The 20,074-nt window shown below is 43.2% G+C and overlaps 2 protein-coding genes across 18 annotated transcripts in view; one reads left to right on the plus strand and one right to left on the minus strand.

The window, feature by feature from the left end:
• On the minus strand, positions 5,945 to 11,815 carry ANAPC13 (anaphase promoting complex subunit 13). 7 transcript variants are annotated; one of them, XM_021068372.1, is made up of 4 exons: positions 11,140 to 11,308; positions 10,715 to 10,766; positions 10,310 to 10,435; positions 5,945 to 6,343 (listed from the first exon to the last, which is right to left on the minus strand). In XM_021068372.1, exons 3-4 carry the CDS (start codon positions 10,406 to 10,408, stop codon positions 6,218 to 6,220), a joined length of 225 nt encoding a protein of 74 aa, XP_020924031.1. In that variant the 5' UTR covers positions 10,409 to 10,435; positions 10,715 to 10,766; positions 11,140 to 11,308; the 3' UTR covers positions 5,945 to 6,217. The 7 variants fall into 7 exon arrangements, with proteins under 7 accessions (XP_020924031.1, XP_020924033.1, XP_020924029.1 ...); XM_021068374.1 differs by lacking the exons at positions 10,715 to 10,766; positions 11,140 to 11,308 and adding an exon at positions 11,680 to 11,815; XM_021068370.1 differs by lacking the exons at positions 10,715 to 10,766; positions 11,140 to 11,308 and adding an exon at positions 11,788 to 11,807.
• CEP63 (centrosomal protein 63) overlaps positions 11,770 to 20,074 on the plus strand; it is a 101,466-nt gene continuing 93,161 nt past the window's right edge. The window contains exons 1-2 of one of the 11 annotated variants that reach the window (XM_021069474.1): positions 11,861 to 12,000; positions 14,726 to 14,763. In XM_021069474.1, coding sequence (XP_020925133.1) covers positions 14,735 to 14,763 — 29 coding nt within the window. In that variant the 5' untranslated portion in view covers positions 11,861 to 12,000; positions 14,726 to 14,734. Of the gene's footprint in view, positions 12,001 to 12,067; positions 12,296 to 12,328; positions 12,448 to 14,725; positions 14,764 to 20,074 lie in introns of those variants that run through there. The other 10 variants (XM_005669858.3, XM_021069477.1, XM_021069478.1 and 7 more) reach the window with 10 other exon arrangements.

Below are 20,074 nucleotides of genomic sequence, written 5' to 3' on the forward strand. Positions count from 1 at the left end.
GCCGGGAAGATGGCCCTGGAGAGTAGGGTCCCCTTTATCTGGGCTGAGCTGGGTAAGGCTGCAGGTGGGTCTTATTTGATGACAGATGTAAGGCCATCCCCACTGGCAAGGAGGCAAGGATGCTGCCACAGCACTCTTCCTCAAGAAGTCCTGCGCGTTTTGGGTACCACCGATCTGTGCGCTTGGTGGAGGGCACGGGGCAGGGGCGTGCCTGAGATTGAGCTGACAGATGGAGAGAACCACCCTTCCAGAGGGGCTGGCAGAGTGGAGGCAAGACCGTGGCAAGGGCAGAGGAAAACCCCTTTTGCCCTTGGGTGGTGGCAGCACGTAAAGGGGGAGCTGAGTCACTAGGGGAGGCCTGGAATCACTGGGATGGGTTTACACATCAACCTCCCTCACTTCCTTTCCAGTCATTTGGCTGTTTTCAAATTCTCCACCCCGTTGCCAGCTCTTTGCCGCCCCCATCAAATCCGGTTTGTACGGCGTCGTGTGTGTATGTGTCTTGGTGTGTGTGTCTGTGCACAGTTGGCTCTAGGTAAGTATAACATTAGCTAAAAACATAGAAACTGTGATATGATCTGACTATTTTGGCCAATAAAAACAGCTTTTTCACATGGCTCAGGACGGAAGGGGAAGCTAAATAAAAAGCTTGGTAGAACTCGTCATGGATGAATACATGGACCATAAATCCCAGCTCTGAAGCATGCTTCTCCTGACTTCAGTCAGAGGCTCTGTTCTGAGCCAGCTGCCTTGCTGTGCCCATGGTGACAGAGCACAAATCCATATGGTAGCTGGCTGAGCACCAGAGGGAATTTAGGCAAGTGTCTGCCTGGGATTGGGTGGTCACCTCTGTCGAGTTCTCTTAGCCATCTGCCAAACCTGTCTTGCTGCACTTGCAGTGTTTTTATACATATCCATCCCTCCAGGGTTGGTTGGGCTAGCTTCCAGGGGGTAAGAATGACAGAGGAGCTCAGGGAACACCTTCAGCTGCTGTGCTGTTTGATTTTGTGAGGAAATAGAATGCCCATCAGGACGCCACAGGAAGCCTGGAGGTCTGCCCCAGCTTTTCTCGGACCTGCTTGCTTTTCTGTTCTCCTCAAAGGCTGCTGTGCACCGTGTCTTGAATTCTCACTCCCACGGTGAGGGCACTTGCTGGGTCCAGTTAGTCACCATCTAGCACGGAACCCCCACAGATGACTGCCAAGGACCAGTAGATGATAGCCGGAGCCCAGTATATATGGAAAACATGATCTGCTTGTTTGAAAATGATTCAGAGTTTCAAGACAGCCTTCTGCATGGCCTGTGTGACTGCACAGGTTGTGTGTCCATGAAGCCAGTGTGGGTTGGCTCAGGTGCAGAGGCCAAGGCCATCATGTGGGGCCAGGAAGGCCACAGATGTGGAGTCCCCTTAAGAGACCACCCAGCTGCCTTTCCCTGACTGCCCCTAACCTCCCCTGCTACTTTCCAGAGGAGCCCATGGAGGGGGTGCACATAGCAAGGAATTGGGGAAGGAATTTAACTGTGGGTAAAGCAGGGCCAAATCAAGAAAGGAAGATTTGGAGAGTTTCTGTTGTTGTACAACGGGATCAGCAGCATCTCTGGATGCAGGTTCGATCCCTGGCCCCACACAGTGTGTTAAGTATATGACTCAAAGAGGCAAAAAAATAAATAAAATCTAGGAAAGAAGGAAAGAAAGGAAGAAAGAAAGGAAGAAAGAAAGAAAGAAAGAAAAAAAGAAAGAAAGGAAGGAAGGAAGGAAGGAAAGAAGGAAGGAAGGAAGAAAGAAAAGAGAAGAGAAAAGAGAAGAGGAGAAGATTTGGGAAAGTCTTTATCTTAGCCTAGAGTCTAATGGATCACTAACCTAAAGTCTCCAAATAACTTAATGCAAAGAGCTGGGAAATAGCATAGGAAAGAGTCCTCAGGCCTGACTGTAAATTGGGCTCACCAGCAGCCAAAATCCTTTCTGGCTACCTTTTTCTGCAACCAAAGTTTTGAACTGCCCTCACCTACCCTGTGCCCTCTTGGCTCCTCACAAAGCAGGAGTGAGGACCCCACTAGGTGAGCTGCCAGCCCAAGCATGGCTGGCCAGAATTCCAGAGATTTCACACAAACACATCCTCAGAGCTTTGGGAACCCATATAGGCAGAATCACTCCCAAGCAAAACACCACATTTATTCAGGACCTTCAGGTAGGGTTTACCTACAGTTCTGCCAGGGATGCGGATTTTCTTATAGGAATTGGGCACCCCCTGCTGGGCTCTAGGTAACATTGACATCCAGCTGTCAAAGCACCAAAATCTGAAAATATGCTTTAGGGGATTTGACCTTGAATAAGAACCGGAGACAGGGATGTGACTCATGGTAAAATCGTAAGTTATATGAGATACATGTGAGCTTGGCAATAGGTTGGATTTTTAAATGTTTCATGATTCCTAGGATCCTGATAAAAATTGTTTTTCAGTTCTTTATCTCGATCATAAAATAATGTAAACATTTGGAAGTTCTAAGTGATCCCATAGGATTTTTTTCCTAATTCAGAACAGAATGGTTGCAGAAGGGTTTTCAGGGGGAGATTACATGGTCCAGGGAGAGGACCAGGATTTTAAGATCAGACAGCCTAGGTTGGAATCCATTTACTACTTGAGTCACTTTAACTTGGAACAAGTTATTTAATTTTAAGCTGCTGTCTCCTGATCAATGAGGTCAGTAATACCTTAGAAAGTGGACTGGAGGGCTAGAGATCATGTGTCTAAAAAGCACAAAGAAGCACTCAGTTGACTGTGTTGTTACTGTATTATGAAGAAATGGATTTAAGTTGGGCTTTAAAGGATGGGCAACTCCTGGACCAGATTCTGTGTTTTTAGAGGACAGAAGTTACACCTGGAGTCCTGGGTCTGGGTTAGAGAATTTGCTTTTTGGTCACAGGACAGAGCTCACACTGGATGCCTGCGTGTGCCTCCTTTGAACCACACAACCACCATCTGGGGCACTGTTGTCATGACACACACCTCTCACCAGGCACACCTGGACAATGACCTCTGAGATAACCTAAGTCCCTTGACAACCATCCCCATTCTGCTGGTTCAGGCCATCATCATCCCTCACTTGAGCCAAGGCAAAGCTCTTCTGTCGTTCCACTTAGAAGGTTTTAACCTGTTCAAGCATAGAGTGTTTATATTAAAAAAAAAAAATCTGGTGGAGCCGCTCCCCCACTCCCTCCGGCCTCCCCACCCACTTTGCTTGGTGCCCACCCCACCTCCAGACTGCATGCAGTTTGCTCTTGGCCATCACCCCTCATCCCTCAATTCTTCCCCTGGCTACTAGGAACCATGAGGTTGCGGGTTCGATCCCTGCCCTTGCTCAGTGGGTTAACCATCCGGAGTTGCCGTGAGCTGTGGTATAGGTCGCAGACACAGCTCGGATCCTGCGTTGCTGTGGCTCTGGCATAGGCTGGCAGCTACAGCTCCGATTCGACCCCTAGCCTGGGAACCTCCATATGCCGCAGGAGCGGCCCAAGAAACGGCAAAAAAGACCAAAAAAAAAAAAAAAAAAAAAAAGAAATATCACATTTTATTGTCTTCAGAGCAAATTAAATCTTTTTGGCTGCACTCTGCTGTGCTGCAGCAGAATTAAATCTGTGGTCACTGGGGTGTTCTTTTCTCTTCCAGAGTATCACAGGCATTTAGGATGCTTACAGATAAGCTCATAAAAGGGTGAGGGGCTCTACTCTCCAGTCCATTCGTGTCCCTGCTGCCACCCTCACTACAAACTCTGATGGGCCCTTGCGGAAGGTGGTCCCAGTGCTTGGGGGGTCTCTGCCCAGGCTGAAAGACCCAGGATGACTCAATTTTCTTCAGGGAACCCCCAAACCGGGAGCCTCTGAAGTTCACCATCTCCCTGGGTACCACTGGAAACTGGGGAACAGACTTCAACTACTCCTAAGAAGCTCCTCCTCTCTCTCCCTCGCCTGCTCTTCAAACAGGGAGTAGGGTTGGTTCTGAGCATGTCTGCTCTCTGCTGTGAACAGGAAATCACTAAGGATCTGGCCACTTCTTTGGAAAATGGGATAAATTCAGAAGCAAATATTTGAAATGATGTGCTATCAAAAGCTACTTATCACATGGTCTCGCTGTGACTGTCTAATCTAAATGAGTTCCCCAGTCATACTCTATACTCTGCAGTGGTCACTGTTGGGGTCCAGGTCCTCTGCCGGTTCTGTCTGCACGCCCGTTCCCTGGTTGTGTTGGCTGCCACGAGCTCACAGCCACACTGTTGCCTGGAGAGCCCTGTCCACTGGCAACTCCTGGTTTCACCCTCCCTGGGGGAGGCCAGGAGGGCAGAGCCAATGAATGACCACCTCAGGCTGAGCACAGACGCCAGAGGTCTTGCTCCAAGATGGGAAAACTCTTGGTGACACCAAGCTCTGTCGCACGCATGGGATCAGGCAGAGGCCAGACTTCAGCTGAAGCCCCATCTTTGCTCAGTGCCTTCCCCTGTCCTACCCTGCTTCCCTCACATGCCCCTTCTGAGAACACAATTGCAATGAACTCCTTGCACAACAGACTGCCTCAGATTTTGCTTCCAGGAACCTAAGTAACATTTTCATTTTTCCTTCCTAGTGTGTGTCACAATATGAAATCCTAGATTTGTGTACCTGCTCGTTTAAAGCTTGTTTCCCTCACTGCCATCCTTATTTTGTTCACTGCTGTATCCCCAGCACCCACAGCTGCAGGACACTGCCTCTCAGCCTCCCTCTGCAGAAACCCTCCTCCTCGGGTGTTTTGATTGAAAAGCCACACTACAGTGGCAGCCGAGCATCTCTTGTGCCCATCAACATCCTCAAGTCAGTCCTAGACGGACAGGTTCCAAAGCTGTAGTTGATAATCTGGCCCAGAACTGGTCACCTAATTCCTCCTACAACAAGCTATGGTTCTGCCACCATCACAGGTCACAGATTTGGTGTGGGAGCAGTTCTCAGATGAGGTTCACGAGCCAAGCAGACAAAAGAGCAACCATCCACTGTACAGATATCATACGCTGATTCAGTTGAAATCCAGACAACTTTCATATTTCATTGGTCTACCAACACTCCTGGGAAGGGCTGGGCCCACAAGCAAGGCTGGATTCATAAGAACATCTGATAATTTCTAGACGTCAGTGTCTTAGTTATTATATACCAGAAGTAAAGTTGTAGGAAAACCCTCATTTAATTACAATGAAGAACTGTGGGAGCCTAGGTACTTTAGCTCTCTGAAAAGCTGTTTTCTGAGTTCCCGTCGTGGCTCAGTGGTTAATGAATCCAACTAAGATTCAATCCCTGCCCTCGCTCAGTGGGTTAAGGATCTGGCGCTGCCATGAGCTGTGGTGTAGGTCTCAGACGTGACTTGGATCTGGCGTTGCTGTGGCTGTGGTGTAGGCTGGCAGCAACAGCTCTGATTAGACCCCTAGCCTGGGAACCTCCATATGCCGAGGATGTGGCCCTAAAAAAGACAAAAAAATAAAACAAAATACAAGTTCTTATACGAATGTGTAATTAAATATTGAGTCTATGGTACCTCAGTTATATCTGAAAGGGCTTTGAGAAAATAGAAAATCCTGTTACTGAATAAAACTAGTGGTCCATATCTTGCCTCTCCAATAGCACCATAGGAAGTTATAGGGAAACCAGAAGTTAACTGTTGCATAGCTTTCAATCCATACATTTACCCAAAGTTTGAAAATATTCTGGGGAATCTTAGGAATCCCAGTAATCAGTAAATGGGCTGTCTATATATCCACTGTATCTAGACTCCACTCAGACCCTCCTCAGAATGGGGGTTTATAAAAAGTTAATAATTCTCATGCCTGGCCTCATCTTTCCTCATCTTACCCTCTCATATATTCAATCACCTGTGTCATAGGAAACGTGTAAATTTGGGAAAGGTTAATGACAGTAAAGCAAAACCAGAGTTAAAGGCAAATGTTTAATGAATCATGTTCAAACACAAGCTAGTCAATGAAGAATTTTAGGTTCAAAGAGTCAGATATTCCTGAGAAATCTCAATCAGCTTCTCATTCTGGGGAGTATTTTCACATTGCATTTTGCTGCCACAAAATAAGCCAATGTACATTTTTGAGTGTTGATCTATGACTAAAAGATACGAATTCGGACACTGACAGAAAACATTTTGCTATGTATTAAAAAAAAAAAATCCGTCCATGAACAAGGAGCCAGGCGTCAGTTTCCTATGGGGGGTACATTCTCATGGAGATACTGTAAGGCCAAGTCAGTCCACTTCATTTCTTGTTCTTTAACAGATTCTGTGGTGCCGCCATTGTCCTGTTCAGGTTCAGGAAGCTCATTCTGAAAAGGTAAAATGGACGTTCAGAATGATGGTGCACTATGCATTAACAAGACTCAAGAGCACTTAGAATTAAAACCTGTGAGTTCCTAGAAAGAGGTAGCATAGCTGGTAGAAGCATAAGCTAAGGAAAAGAGCTGGAATAAAAGATGTGAGGAAGTATCACAGAGTATCACTCAAATGCACCCTCTTCTGCCGTCTCCAGTAGGGAAGATGGCATTAGGGCCCTGGCACTTGTGTGGCAGAAGGCTAATGACACAGGCTTCTGGGAGCCACCAAGATTCAAGGCTCCACCATTTGCTGGGTTTCTTGTGCTAGGTATTCAGACCCTCGGGACCTCTGCTTCTTCTCTGGCAATGAGAGAAAAGAGCAGTCTCCTCACAGGACTACAGGTAATTTAGTTGGGTGCTCAGCACTGCATGAGATATCCAGTGCAAGGCTAGGAACACCGAACAGAACCAGCACTAACTCTTTTTTTAGGAGGCTACTTTATAGAACGCCACATTTGCTCTCATATTCCTTAGGCACAAGATAGGCATTCAAAACTATCCTGAACCCAGCATGCCTACTGTAAGAGAGGTAAGTGGGGAGCACTAGAAATATAACATAGTAGCTGAGACTGCCCCCTAGTGGTGGAGCAAGGCAACTTAACCTATCTTACCTGCAGTTTTCTTCAAACCCTAAGCCACAGGCCAGACTTATTGTAGAATCTAGAGTAGTTTGTATATATACTTTATTTCCAGCTTTATTTATTATTATTATTATTATCATTTGCTTTTTAGGGCCGCACCCACGGCATATGGGAGTTCCCTGGCTAGGGATTGAATTGGAGCCGTAGCTGCTGGCCTATGCCACAGCCACAGCATTGTGGGATCTGAGCCATGTCTGTGACCTACACCACAGCTCACAGCAACGCCAGATCCTTAACCCACTGAGTGAGGCCAGGGATTGAACCCACATCCTCATGGATACTAGTCAGGTTCATTACTGCTGAGCTATGACGGGAACTCCAAGATTTATTTTAGATGCAACACTTGTAAGTTTAAAGTGGTCAACATGATAAGATACGTGTATATATGTGAAATGATTACTGCAGTAAGGTTAGTTAGCACATCCATCACCTCACATAGTAAACCATTTTTTTTTGTGTGTGTGGTGAGAACTTTTTTGAGTTTCCTTGTATTTTAAATTTAATTTATTACTACCAGAACTCTGCTTCATACTAGAAATCACCGATAGCAAGATATTGCTTTTCAATTATCTAAATTGACTTGTTTTTCTCTTTCAAAATGATGTTCAATATATAAAAAGTAATTTATTTACAATACGTACAAATATATTTGAAACACATACATCCTGCTCTACAAATGTAACATGCAGATTCAAACATACTTGTACAACTTGAAAGGAACTATCATTTACTGTAAAGCAATAATACCCTCAAAGAAAAAGTCTGGTTTCAATAATTACTCATAGCTGACAAAGCATAACAAGTCCTTGGTTAATGAATTATTTCATTCAGAAATTATTTAATTTCACCTTGTTCAAAAATAACATGTCTTTCATTTGGATGACTGCCTCCTGCAAGGAATGCCAACATATAAAATTGCCTATGTGCTTGGAAAACAAAGTATCATAAAGTATTGTGAACACAATCATCTATTATGGGCTACTACAAAAATGGCCATAATTCTTGGCAGCTACTCCTCCTTATGAAAAGGTAGAGTCTATCTCCCCAACCTTGGAGTAGGACCGGCCATGTGACCTCTTGGTGTAGGCACCACAAAGCCTTGCAGCTTCCTCATGCTGCTCTTAGAACCTAAGATGACTATGTGAAGGCTGGACCAGTCTCCTGGGTAACGGCTTCGTCAACTCATCATCCCAGCTGACAGCCTGCTAACTGCCAGACATGTCAAAGTGTCCTGAGTGACACAGCCTCCAGCCAACCCGCCAGCCGACTACAAAACACCACCAAGTCCAGCAGGGATCAACCAAGCTGGCAAATATCAGGAGACTCTCTCAGCTGAGTGTCACAATCAGGACATAAACAGCAGTTGTTTTAAGGCACTATGTTTTGGGGTTATTTGTTAGGCAGCAGCAAAAGCTAACTAACACAAACATTGCCTTAGAACTGCAGGCCCTGGGAAAAGACATGGATTAGCAATACGGCCCGGCTACAACCTGGAAGTCGGCATTGAAATTTCCTTCTCCCTCAACCCTTTCTACATAAATGGTCCTGAAATTCTGCTGTTAGCATGTCCAGAATTCAGCAACTCCCTCCACTTTCCTGCTTTTGTTTAGGCCCTTTCTTCCTTGTCTAGACGTTATAATAGCATCCGAACTGGTCTCTGCCCTGTCACTGAACCCTTTCTCCACAACAGACATTCTTTAACAATGCTAAGCTGATCTTCTAATCTATGTGAGTGAGAAGGCAGATTTCCACTTTGAAGACCACTCACTCCTGCATATCCTTAAGATGAGGGCTAAGCATGGCATCCAATGCTCCTCTCAGAATTGGGTCCAACACCAACTTTTCTTACCACATTTGATGACGAGTATACCCTCCATCCACACGGAGGTTTCACCATCTCCCAAAGCCTTTCAAAACTCTAAGCCTTTGCACATTTGTCCCCTTTACTGGAGGGCCCTTGTTTACCCACTAAACCTCTGGTCCTTCCTCGTGACCAGCTTAAATGTGATTTTTTTTCGCTGAGGCCCTTCCTGATGTCTACTGCCTGGCTGTAGCTGTTTATCACCCCCCACTAAGAGCACCTACTATTAAAATTACTTATTATGTTGCATCTCTAGGCCCTGAGGGGCAGAAACTATACTTATGTTTACCCAGTCTTACGGCACACAGTAGGCTTCAAAGAGTTGCTTGTGGAATGAAGATACCAAAAAAGTCCACAGAACAGGATCTGGAGTCTCAGAGACTTAGATGTCAAGTCCAACCTATCAGCTACCAGCCTTTGGGCAAATTCCTCTCTTTGATCCTATATCCTTCCTGTACATTGAGGGTAACACCACCACCCCGAAGTTTAAGCATCAGGGATAATATACGTCAGACTTCGATCTTGGTCCATGGCACAAAACAGGTATTTGATAAGTGGAGCTATAGTTCTTGTATGCGCTTTTGACTATTTTTCTAAACTTGAACTAAGTTATGTGTTATGTGTATTATTCATTGAACATATTACCCGCCCCCCCCTTTTGCCATGCCTTAAGCATGCATAAGTTCCTGGACTAGGGACTGAACTCATGCCATAGTAATGACCAGAGCCACAGCAATGATGGATCCTTCACCTGCTAGGCCACCAGGGAACTCTGTTATCACTTATTCTTAAATGAAATGTCAATGGCAGCAGCAGTCCGCCTGCAAGCTGTCTTCTATTACCAGCTCTTCCTAGGAAAGTTGGTAGGCTCTAAAGGAAAACTCCCTGTTCTCCTTGTTAGGCCTTGGTAACATAAATACAAATTTTAATAAGCCCTCATTCAAAAAAAAAAAAAAAGTTTAGATAACTTATAACACGAGATTTAACAAACTCCTTGCAGAATTTTCCAAAGATCAGGAAACAAGAGAGCTCGATGGTCTAAATGCAAAAAAAAGAAAAGCCAGGTGTCTTCTGAGTATTTTCCAGGGAACCTAGGATAGGTGTGTGTTTCAAAAATGTGAGTGTCTAAAAATGTCAACTGATAAACCCACCTGTGGTGTGGCAGACAGAACATGGCTCAGAAGACCTGGGCTCTAGTTCTGGCATGACCCCTAACTGAGCTGGTCACATCAGTTCTCTGAAACACATTTCTCTTCAAATAAAAAAAAAACAAGATAATTGTTCTTCAGAGGATTCTAGAGTTAGAGGACTCTACAGCACTGATTTCTTTGCTTTACTAGTTTATGTGCCCATTGATATCCTACTTCTACTATATCAGACCTTTAACCCATCACCTCAGAATAAGCAGGGGCCTACCAGTGGTATTGCAACATCTTCATAAGGCAGCTTGTCCTCTCGCCAAGCATCGTCAATCAAATCCAAGATCCTTCCATCTCTCTGTACCTCACTGTCCATTTTCCTGCAGCTTTGCTCTTGCCAGATCTGAAAGCCAAAGAGGTTATTTCTTAAGCATGAGGAGATGATGTAATCTAGCACTAGGGGTTCTCCAAGCTTTTTAGCCTGGATGTGTCTTTTGGCATGATATCACTTTGGGAAAGACTCATCTCATCCGGGTCAGGTTATTTACAAGATCACAGTCCCTTCCAGCTGATTTTCCCAGTCACACACAGATCCCACCTTTCTGTAAGGGTTTCTCAGATCACTCCAGCTTCAGCCCACATCCTGCCCTTGATCTACCTTTTGTCCTTATGATCTACTAACCAAGTCAGGTCGACTTTGTGACCAACTGCTCAGGTATTACTGCTTCCAATTGCTGTGTGTAGTAAAATTTTTTGTCAGTGACTCAGCACATCTTTCCTCAATTTGGCCTCAATCTTTTTTCACCTGTCCCTCTTCCGAACACCTCTAACTCTGTTATCCTTTCCAGCCTTTGCACTCAAAGTTCTTTACCCCATCACTAACACACCCATTTTTCCTTCCAAACTCAAAGCTGGCGTCAGCTCATCAGAACCAACATGCCATTTCCAGAGTTAGGCGCTAAGGTGCCTTCTCTCTTCAGGGGCTGGAAAAAAGGAAAGCACAAGACGGGCAAAGAGGGGCAATGACCAGGAAATGACTACGTCTCAAACACTTGCCTCACTCAACAGAATGAAGCATTACCACTTTCCTGAACAAAGTTTTCTTACACATACGACTGTCCCAATGCCTGGAATGCTCTGTCTTCTTCCTTTTTTCCCCAGCTAACCCCAAACTGTCCAAAAAATTTAGCTCCCAGGTCGTCTTCTGCAGGAGTCGTTCTCTAAGAGCCAGAAGAGCGCAGTCCCCGCCCCTCCGCGGGTCCCATAGTTCTCTGGGCACAGAGAATGATCCCCATCAGGATCTTGGTATATTGCCTGTCACACGGTCTTTCCAGACACGAGACGCCTGCGTTTCCCGGGGGGAGGGCAGTTTTATTCATCTCTGCTTTAGAGCTCTGTGAAACATGCAGTTACATGAGCAAAACTGGGACGCCTTTTCCCTCGCTAGAAATGACCCTCTCGGGCCACCACCGTCCATACAGGCCTGGGAGGCCGCCCCACAGCCACGGCTTCCGGCCCGAGGCGGGATATACCAAATGCGGAAGCGAGGGGGGGGGGTCCGGACAGCCAAGCAAGTTCCCCTCCTCCCCGCCCAACGTGTGGTAAGAGAAGTGGTTAGGAGGGAGAGGATGATGTGAAAACAACGACCTAAGCCAAGAGAAACGGCAGGAGTCCGAACGCGCTCCCGTATCTCCAGACCCTACATTACGTGCGCGCAAACCCTTTTACCAGCCCCAAACCCAGCGTGTCACACACCCCCGCCGACCGCGCCCTCAGCATCACGTGACCCAGACGTCCTTCACTTTCCGATCCCCGGATGTGGGTGAGCCCATTTGCCGGAGCACAGGGGGAGTTAGGGAGGACATTGTTTTAATTAAAAGTGAAGGAGCAGTGGGCAAAACGAACGTGCTGACTGCTGTGGCTGGACGTCAGGTTGGCGGTGCCGCGCGTGCGCACCCCCAGCCGTAGGTAACGGCGGGAAGGCTCGGGGAGCGCTCGCGGCAGCCCTTAACCGCATTGCGAACGTCGGACGGGCGAGGGGCGGCCGTCTCTGGGCCTGGAGGTAGCCCTGGCTGCGGTGGGGCCGCGGGCCGAGCGGCCGAATGGCCTGGGGCCTGCTTCCTCAGCCGCCCGCTGGCCTCCAGGCCCGCCCCCGCCGGCCCGGCTCCGCCCCGGCGCCCCGCCCCCCGGCCTTTTCGCTGACGCCCGGCTGACCCGCGAAGCCGGATATGGCCTCCCTCGGCGTGCGGTCCCGGCCAGCCAGGTGGTCAGCTCTTACCTAGAGACCGGGCCGGCGGGAGGGCGGCGGGGTGGGCGAGCTGCTCGTCTTCCCGGAGCGGAGTTAGCCGCGGGCCACTCTTCCACTTCAGGGGAGGGATCCTCGGCAAGGCCCTCTCGCCTGGGCTGCCTCATCTGGTTAGCTTCTTAGCATTGTTGCGACTTAGGTCATTGATGGCAGGTGATAGCGGTTCATTCACGGGTGGGAAGTTTAGCAAGTTTTAAAAAGTGAGTTGGTTAAAAACGTATTGGAGGTACAGAAATGTGGCAGAAAACATGAAGGACTCAATTGGGGAACCCTGGACTTAGGGATCCATACAAATCAGGGATGGGAAATAAATGATAAATTGAGGAAATAAAAGGTATAGGTCCTTAGAACACTTTAATCATCAAGATACTTTAAGGCGGTAAATCTAGGCTTATAATGAGGTTTTTCTTATGCTTCTTGAAACAGTAAAGATGAGTCCGCTGTCAGCGACTACTCTTCCTTTGCAATTACAGTACATTTCTTTGCACAAAGTAGTTTTCCTTGAGCCTTACAGACAGTTCCTTAAACCAGTCTTTAAGAATTTTTTCTTCTTTTAATAAAGCAGTATTGTAGGGTTAGTGCCCTGTGGTAATAGTTTCCCACATGCGTGCATTTAATTTTCTAGACATGAAGAGGAAATCAAGGATTATTAACTACATGCTACCTTCGAATATTTATATTTATACTGATCACAACTGTAGCTTAATTATATAATAAAGTGTATGTGTTTTATTTTGAATACCGTATCCTTTTTTTTTTTTTTTTGTCTTTTTGCTATTTCTTGGGCCGCTCCTGCGGCATATGGAGGTTCCCAGGCTAGGGGTTGAATCGGAGCTGTAGCCACCTGCCTACGCCAGAGCCACAGCAACGCGGGATCCGAGCCGCGTCTGCAACCTACACCACAGCTCATGGCAAAGCCGGATCGTTAACCCACTGAGCAAGGGCAGGGACCGAACCCGCAACCTCATGGTTCCTAGTCGGATTCGTTAACCACTGTGCCACGAGGGGAACTCCCCATATCATTTTTAGATGGATTTTTATTCTGCCTTTTGATTATATCATTATCAGTGATTAGTAAGAAAGACAAATTAAAACGGGTTAGACATTTATAAACTTTCACTTTAAAATGAACTGCACTTTAAAATGTATGTTGATTCAGTTTTTAAAATTATTTCTAGTAATTGTGTATATTAATAGTACTGAAGCCACTCTTCTCCCATTAAAGGTAGAACACTCTTGCTTGATCCTACCTGTTCTTACTTGTGTACTAGTGGTGGTAGGTGGTGACAGCATCAGTAGTAGTCCACTTTATCAGAACTTCCTACTTTTAAATGTATATTAACTTGATTTGAAATTCACCTAAAGCCAGCGTTGACATATGTTTCAGGAATTGAATTTTTGGTCTTTATGGTATTTTAGGCTTTCTTCCTTCAATAATTAGTGTTTTCAGTTTTACAAAATTGTATTACTGTCATCACATCTATGACAATTAGTAAAATACCCGAAATGTCAATATTTAGTCTGAGTTTGGATTTCCCCAATTGTCCCAAATACGTGTTTTTACAGTTAGCTTGTTTGGATCAAAGTCCTTTAGAGACCCATTTGTTGCATTGGGTTGATACACCTTTTAGAAGTTTTTTATATGGCAGTTTTGTTGCCTCCCTTATTTCCCTTAACATTCTAGATTTAGTTGATTGCATCCACATAGTATCCTTTAACTTATATATCTATTCCCTTTATCACCTTTAAACTGGTAGTAAGGTCTAGAATTGCCCTGTCTAATATAGCAGGCACCAGCCAGCTATGGCTGTCTAAATGAATTAAAATAGGAAAAAACCCCAAAAATTTCAGTTCCCTAGTTGCATTGGCCACATTTCAAGTGCATGATAGTCACAGATGCCTAATGGCTACTATTTGAATTGTATATATAAAGATTTCCATAATTGCATAAAGGTCTTTTGAACAGTACTGATCTAGAAACTCGATCAGATTCAGCCTTGACTCTTTGGGAAGGGTGAGGGTGGGGCAAGATTTCATAGTTGGTGCAAAACAGTAATGTCCAAGTTTTTTCTCTTTGGTGTTACAACTGGGCAGCTATGGGGGTTCAGGTGTTGTCAGTCCAGTTTATCCATGATGAAATTCCCTGTGAACCTTTCACTTAATGGTGAGATCCTGTCCTGGATTTAGATTGCTTATATCCATTATTGCATTAGAGTTTGCAATATGGTGATTCTTTGATTCTATCCTCAGTATTTAATTAGCTGGAAATTTTTTGTGAAGAAGAACTTTTTACTTCAGCAAGCTATTTGACTACCCCGCCAGCTGTTTGCAATACAGTTTGTATAGGAAAGACAAGAAAAATGCTGAATTCTTTCCCTCTATTTCCAGAGTACAGTAATGAGTTGGTGGCCTAGCAATCTCCAAAGGTAACCATGAGCGTTTTGCCTTTTTTTTAAAAAAATCATCATGAACTTACAGACTTGAATATATTTAAACTGTTTCAACCTAGTGCGGGTTTTGGGGGGGGGTTGGGTACTTAACTTGTCCTGTTGTTGGCCAGTAGTAGCCTGAATAAGTTGTCTTTTGTCCACTTTGAGAGTTTCCTTATTGTTGAGTAAAAGGTGTTATTGGCTTATTTGTATATTTCCGACCACTAAGAAGCCCTGATTCCTTTGAGTGGATACTAGAGGTATACTTGCTGCTAGGCTGGCCATTGGTTTTAGGATTTAGTGCTCGAAGTTAGGAAATATGTACTTTTTTTCTTGAAGAGAAATACACAGAATTCACATGATATTTCTAATTTATTATTTATTTACTCACACTGATATTTCCTATTTATTTATTTATTTATTTTTCTTTTTAGGGCCACACTCATGGCATATGGAAGTTCCCAGGCTAGGGGTTGAATTGGAGCTGCAGCTTCTGGCTTACGCCACAGCCACAGCAAAGCCAGATCGGAGTTGCATCTTCAACCTCCACTGCAGCTCAGGGCAACACCAGATCCTTAACCCACTGAGCAAGGCCAGGGATGGAACAGCGTCCTCATGGATACTAGTCAGGTTCTTTACTGCTGAGCCACAACAGGAACCTCCCAATTTAATTTTATAATTTTTTAAAAACAACTTATTTAATATGTATCCTTTTCTCTTTTGCTGAAAGTCATGGTACCTAATGTTATTAACATGGTTACTTTTTTTCTTATGTATAAAGCTTGCAAATAAACAATACCAATTTTATTTTTAACAATATGATTCCTGAATGGTGTTAGGATTTCTTTGTATTACTTTTTTGTCCTTTGTATGTACCCCATTTGGAATATGTACAGTAAAATGATTACATTTTAAAAGCATATGAAACAATTTGTTAACATTGGCTGCCAATCTACTGTCTAGTTAAGTGTTGATGTATTTCATTTTGTTTCCAGTATTTTTCAAATACTGGAAACAGTATTTGAAATTACTGTTTTAATTCATTTGGATTTGGGAATTCCCGTTGGGGTGTAGTGGAAACGAATCTGACTAGGAACCATGAGGTTGCAGGTTCGATCCCTGGCCTTGCTCAGTGGGTTAAGGATCTGGTGTTGCCATGGTGTAGATCGCAGATTCGGCTCAGATCTGGCATTGCTGTGGCTGTGGCATAGGCCAGCAGCTGTAGCTCTGATTTGACCCCTAGCCTGGGAACTTCCATATGCTGCTGATATGGCCCTAAAAAGCAAAAAAAAAAAAAAAAAAAAAAAAAAAGAAAGAAAAGAAAAGAAATTCATTTGGATTTGTTTCATTATAAAGTAAAACACTAGCATAGTGCCTATCAAGCAAGTATCTGTTAATATATATGCAGACAAGTTAACCTTCCTGTTTTCTCTACTCTGACTATTTCCCTTCCTTGTAGGTATCATATTTACTAGTTTGGGGTTTATCTTTCCATAAAAACAAATGTACTATATATATTATGTAGTTATATACACTTAATATATTTTAATATGTTATGCATAACATGATACATACTTTATATACTATATATCTGTCATTTTCCCCCTTTGTTAGATAAAAGGTAGTATTTGCAGATAATGTTTTGTACCTTGCTTTTCTCATCTAATATTATATGCCCTATAGATCCCACCGTAGAATTATGTAGTAGAAGTATGTAGAATGTTTTTCTCCTTTCATAGCTTCCTAGTATTGTTCCATTGGTGGATGAGTATGCACCCAGTCCCCTGCTGATAAGACATTTGTGTTGTTTCCTACAATTGCAAATATTTCTGCAGTATATATCCTTCTGCATGTATTTTTTGTATTCTTGCCAAAGTATGTTTGGGATAGATTCCTAGAAGTGGCATTGTTGGATTAAAAGACTTCCAAATCAGTGATTGGAAATAAGAGCCAATTTCATCTTCCCAAATTGGTGTGTGGGTCAGTCATAATAAAATATTTCAAAAACCATTCAAAAATATATAAATGCATGTATATCAGTTGCTAAGTATTGCCAAAATCTCTGTAATGATTGTACCATTTTGCATTCCTGCTTACAATATGTGTTTTTGGTTTTTTTTTTGTCTTGTTTTTTTAGGGCCACACCCATTGCATATGGAGGTTCCCAGGCTAGAGCTATAGCTGCTGGCCTACACCAGAACCTCAGCAATGCCAGATTTGAGCTGCATCTGCAACCTACACCACAGCTCATGGCAGCGCCGGATCCTTAACCCACTGAGTGAGGCCAGGGATTGAACCCTCAACCTCATGTTTCCTAGTCAGATTCATTTCAGCTGCACCACAACAGGAACTCCTGTCTACAATATGTGAATGCCTGTTTTCCCTTAGCCTTCTCATCAGAGTATATTGTCAAACTTTTAATTTTTCATTAATCTGATACAGAATGGAGGGTAATTCAGTGTAGTTGAAATGTCTTTTTCTCCTATTGTGAGCTAGGTTGAGCATCTTTTCATTTGTTTAAGGTCATTTGCATTTCTTTTTCTCTGTATTCTTTGTTTATATCTTCTGCCCATTTTTCTATAGATTGCTTTTTTCCTTCAATTTTTTAGCAGCTCTTTTTGAATATGTAACCCCTTGTGACAAAATTTTCAAATGTTTTATCTTTCAACTTTTCGGAAGGCATTTTTCCTGTGTAAATGTGTATTTTTATCTACTCAGTTTTCTTAGTCTCTTAGTTTTTTTTCTTATTCTTTCCAATTTTGAGTCAAAGTTTGGACAGTGTTTTAACATGTCTTTCTTTTTTTTTTTTTGTTTTTGTTTTGTTTTTTCTTTTTTGTTTTTTAGGGCCGCACCCAGCGCATTATGGTGATTCCCAGGCTAGGGGTCAAATCAGAGCTGTAACTTCCGGCCTACACCACAGCCATAGCAATGCCAGATCCCAGCCTTGTCTGTGACCTACACCACAGCTCATGGCAACGCCAGTTCCTTAACCCACTGAGCAAGGCCAGCGATCAACCCTGCGTCCTCGTGGATATTAGTCAGCTTCGTTTCTGCTCACCCATGAGGGGAACTCCTAAAATTTCATTTTTACTTTGGAAAATTTCTTTAATACTTTATCTGATAATTTTTCCGCTTAAGTTTAAATAGGGAGCTTTCTGGGCAGGCATCAATGACATTTATTGTTTATTGGAGCAGCCACAGTTTACCAGTGGTGTTATATCTGACATAGCTGTAGGTCTTCGTACTCATAATAACACCAAGGCAGCTCAGGGGCAAAACATTGTTATCCTCCTTTAAATGAGACTTGATGAATAGGCAAATTCTTTCTCTTAGTACACATTTATTCATGATTCTATCCAAAGCGTTAATTTTCTTCCTCTGTCCCATTTCTTGAGTGGCCGTATACTCTGGATATTTTTCCTGATCCGTAAAGTGAAGAGATTAAATTGGAGGCCTCAGGTCCTTTCTAGCTCTTATATTCCAATGTGTCAATGAATTTCAAAAGATTTGCCCATGATCAGATACCCTCTGGATTCTTTTTCCTGTGTGATTTAAAGTATGTTTTCCCTGGTTCCCAGACTTGGTATAAAAGCTTGTATTTCTTTTAACCATTCTATTCCAGATTTCGGTGATTTAACACAGTTTTCATTCTAGAGGAGAGATAATTAATAACTTCTGTTTGTTGATATCTTAATCTAACTGCAGAAATGACTGAGATTGGCCTCTACCAATTGTAGTTTCCATTTAATTGCATTAACATTGTATGTTAGTGGCAAGGAGTAGCAGATTTATCAGGCTACAAATTTAATTACTTAAATTTGTATTTATTAAGGACAAAGAATGAACTTTACATAATTGACCACGTGGCACCAGCAAAAAAGAAGGCAAAGTGATGTAGTGCATGGAGCTAAATGAGGATACAGTTGGTCAGGAAAGGAATCAGTGATATGGCTGTGAGAAACTCAGAAAAGTCCACAGAAAATCTGCTTCCTTCCTGTTCAATCCTAGGGAATGACAAATGATAGTTTGTCAGCTGATCAAGGAGGTGGTGAATGTATTGTTAAAAAAAATTATATATGAGTAAGATTATTTCCAAGAGAATGGTACCGGTTCCCCTCACCCTACCCCCAGTTAGGTTTTTGTTTTGTTTTGTTTTGTTTTTTAATACAGACGTCTCCTAGGTTTAGTCTTAAACCATGATTTTAATTTCTGAAATGACTATTTTCCTCTATGTGGACTATTTTCACCTTTGTGCTACTGCCACCTGGTGGCCATGGTGGTGATGCCATACTTCAATTGGTATTTTTTTCCTGTGTCCAAACTTTTTCCATTTGGTTTGTGCCGAGAAAACGTTATTAAACAAAAGAAGATATGCGGCTGTATTTTAATATTTAGAATACTGTGAAATATGTAAATATTTCACATTGGCTGGCTCTTAGGAGTTCCACTGCCTGGGTTTGAATTCTAGGTCTGTGATTTATAGTTTACCATAGTCAAGTTATTTAACCTCCTAAGCCTCAGTTTCCTCCAAGTAATAGTATCTGTCTTTTATGAGTTTTTTGAAGATCGAATTAGACAATATAGACAAGGCAGAACAGTTGAGCGTTCAATGACATTTAGCTTCTATTATAAATATTGCTAATTACTGAAGAATGTCATCCAGAAAATATATTAACGTATTATACATTACTAAATCTGTGTTACTAGTATATATTACTAAATGTGTTATTTAGTACGGTAGCACTGTCCTTAGGAATAGCACTTTCCCATATACTTAATACATATCCATGTAGAGTTGTCAGAAGATGATGTCAGTAGACATGTAATTGGTCATTAGCATCTTATTAAAAAGTTGGAAGAAACATTGGAGATTAAATAGGTCATGCCGTTCACTTTATAAAGTCAAAACCTGAAGTTCAAAGGATACAAAAGCTAGTTGATAGCAGAGCAGGATTTTAGCCTTGTCTCCATCTGCCTGCTACCATGAACTGTGTACTGCCTCTCAGTTCCCTAGAATGGCTCAAAACACAGAATCTGTATTGTGTTGTAATTGACCATATTATTGCTGACAGCAAGTGGAGTAGAACATGAAAACTTTTTTCTTTAGGTTTTTATTTTGCCTAATGTTGGTGTGATACAAAGGATAAACCAACTGGAAAAAAAATTCCCTCCGCCATACTTGTGTATGAATAGTTATTTAATACTCTTGTTAGTAACTTTAGATATAGATGTAAATAATGTGCAGTGGTTCTATTTTCCAGTCTTTTCATTCTCCGGTGTCTCTAGGACACCCTGTGCATGCCTCTGT

The sequence above is a fragment of the Sus scrofa genome, chromosome 13, assembly GCF_000003025.6.
Source record: "Sus scrofa isolate TJ Tabasco breed Duroc chromosome 13, Sscrofa11.1, whole genome shotgun sequence".
NCBI lineage: Eukaryota > Metazoa > Chordata > Mammalia > Artiodactyla > Suidae > Sus > Sus scrofa.

Coding starts and splice junctions, on each gene's coding strand:
- ANAPC13 (XM_021068374.1), bottom strand. CDS start 10,408: ATGGACAGTGAGGTACAGAGAGATGGAAGGATCTTGGATTTGATTGAC. Junction 6,344..10,309: donor AAGATGTTGCAATACCACTG/GTAGGCCCCTGC, acceptor TTACCTTTTCAG/AATGAGCTTCCTGAACCTGA.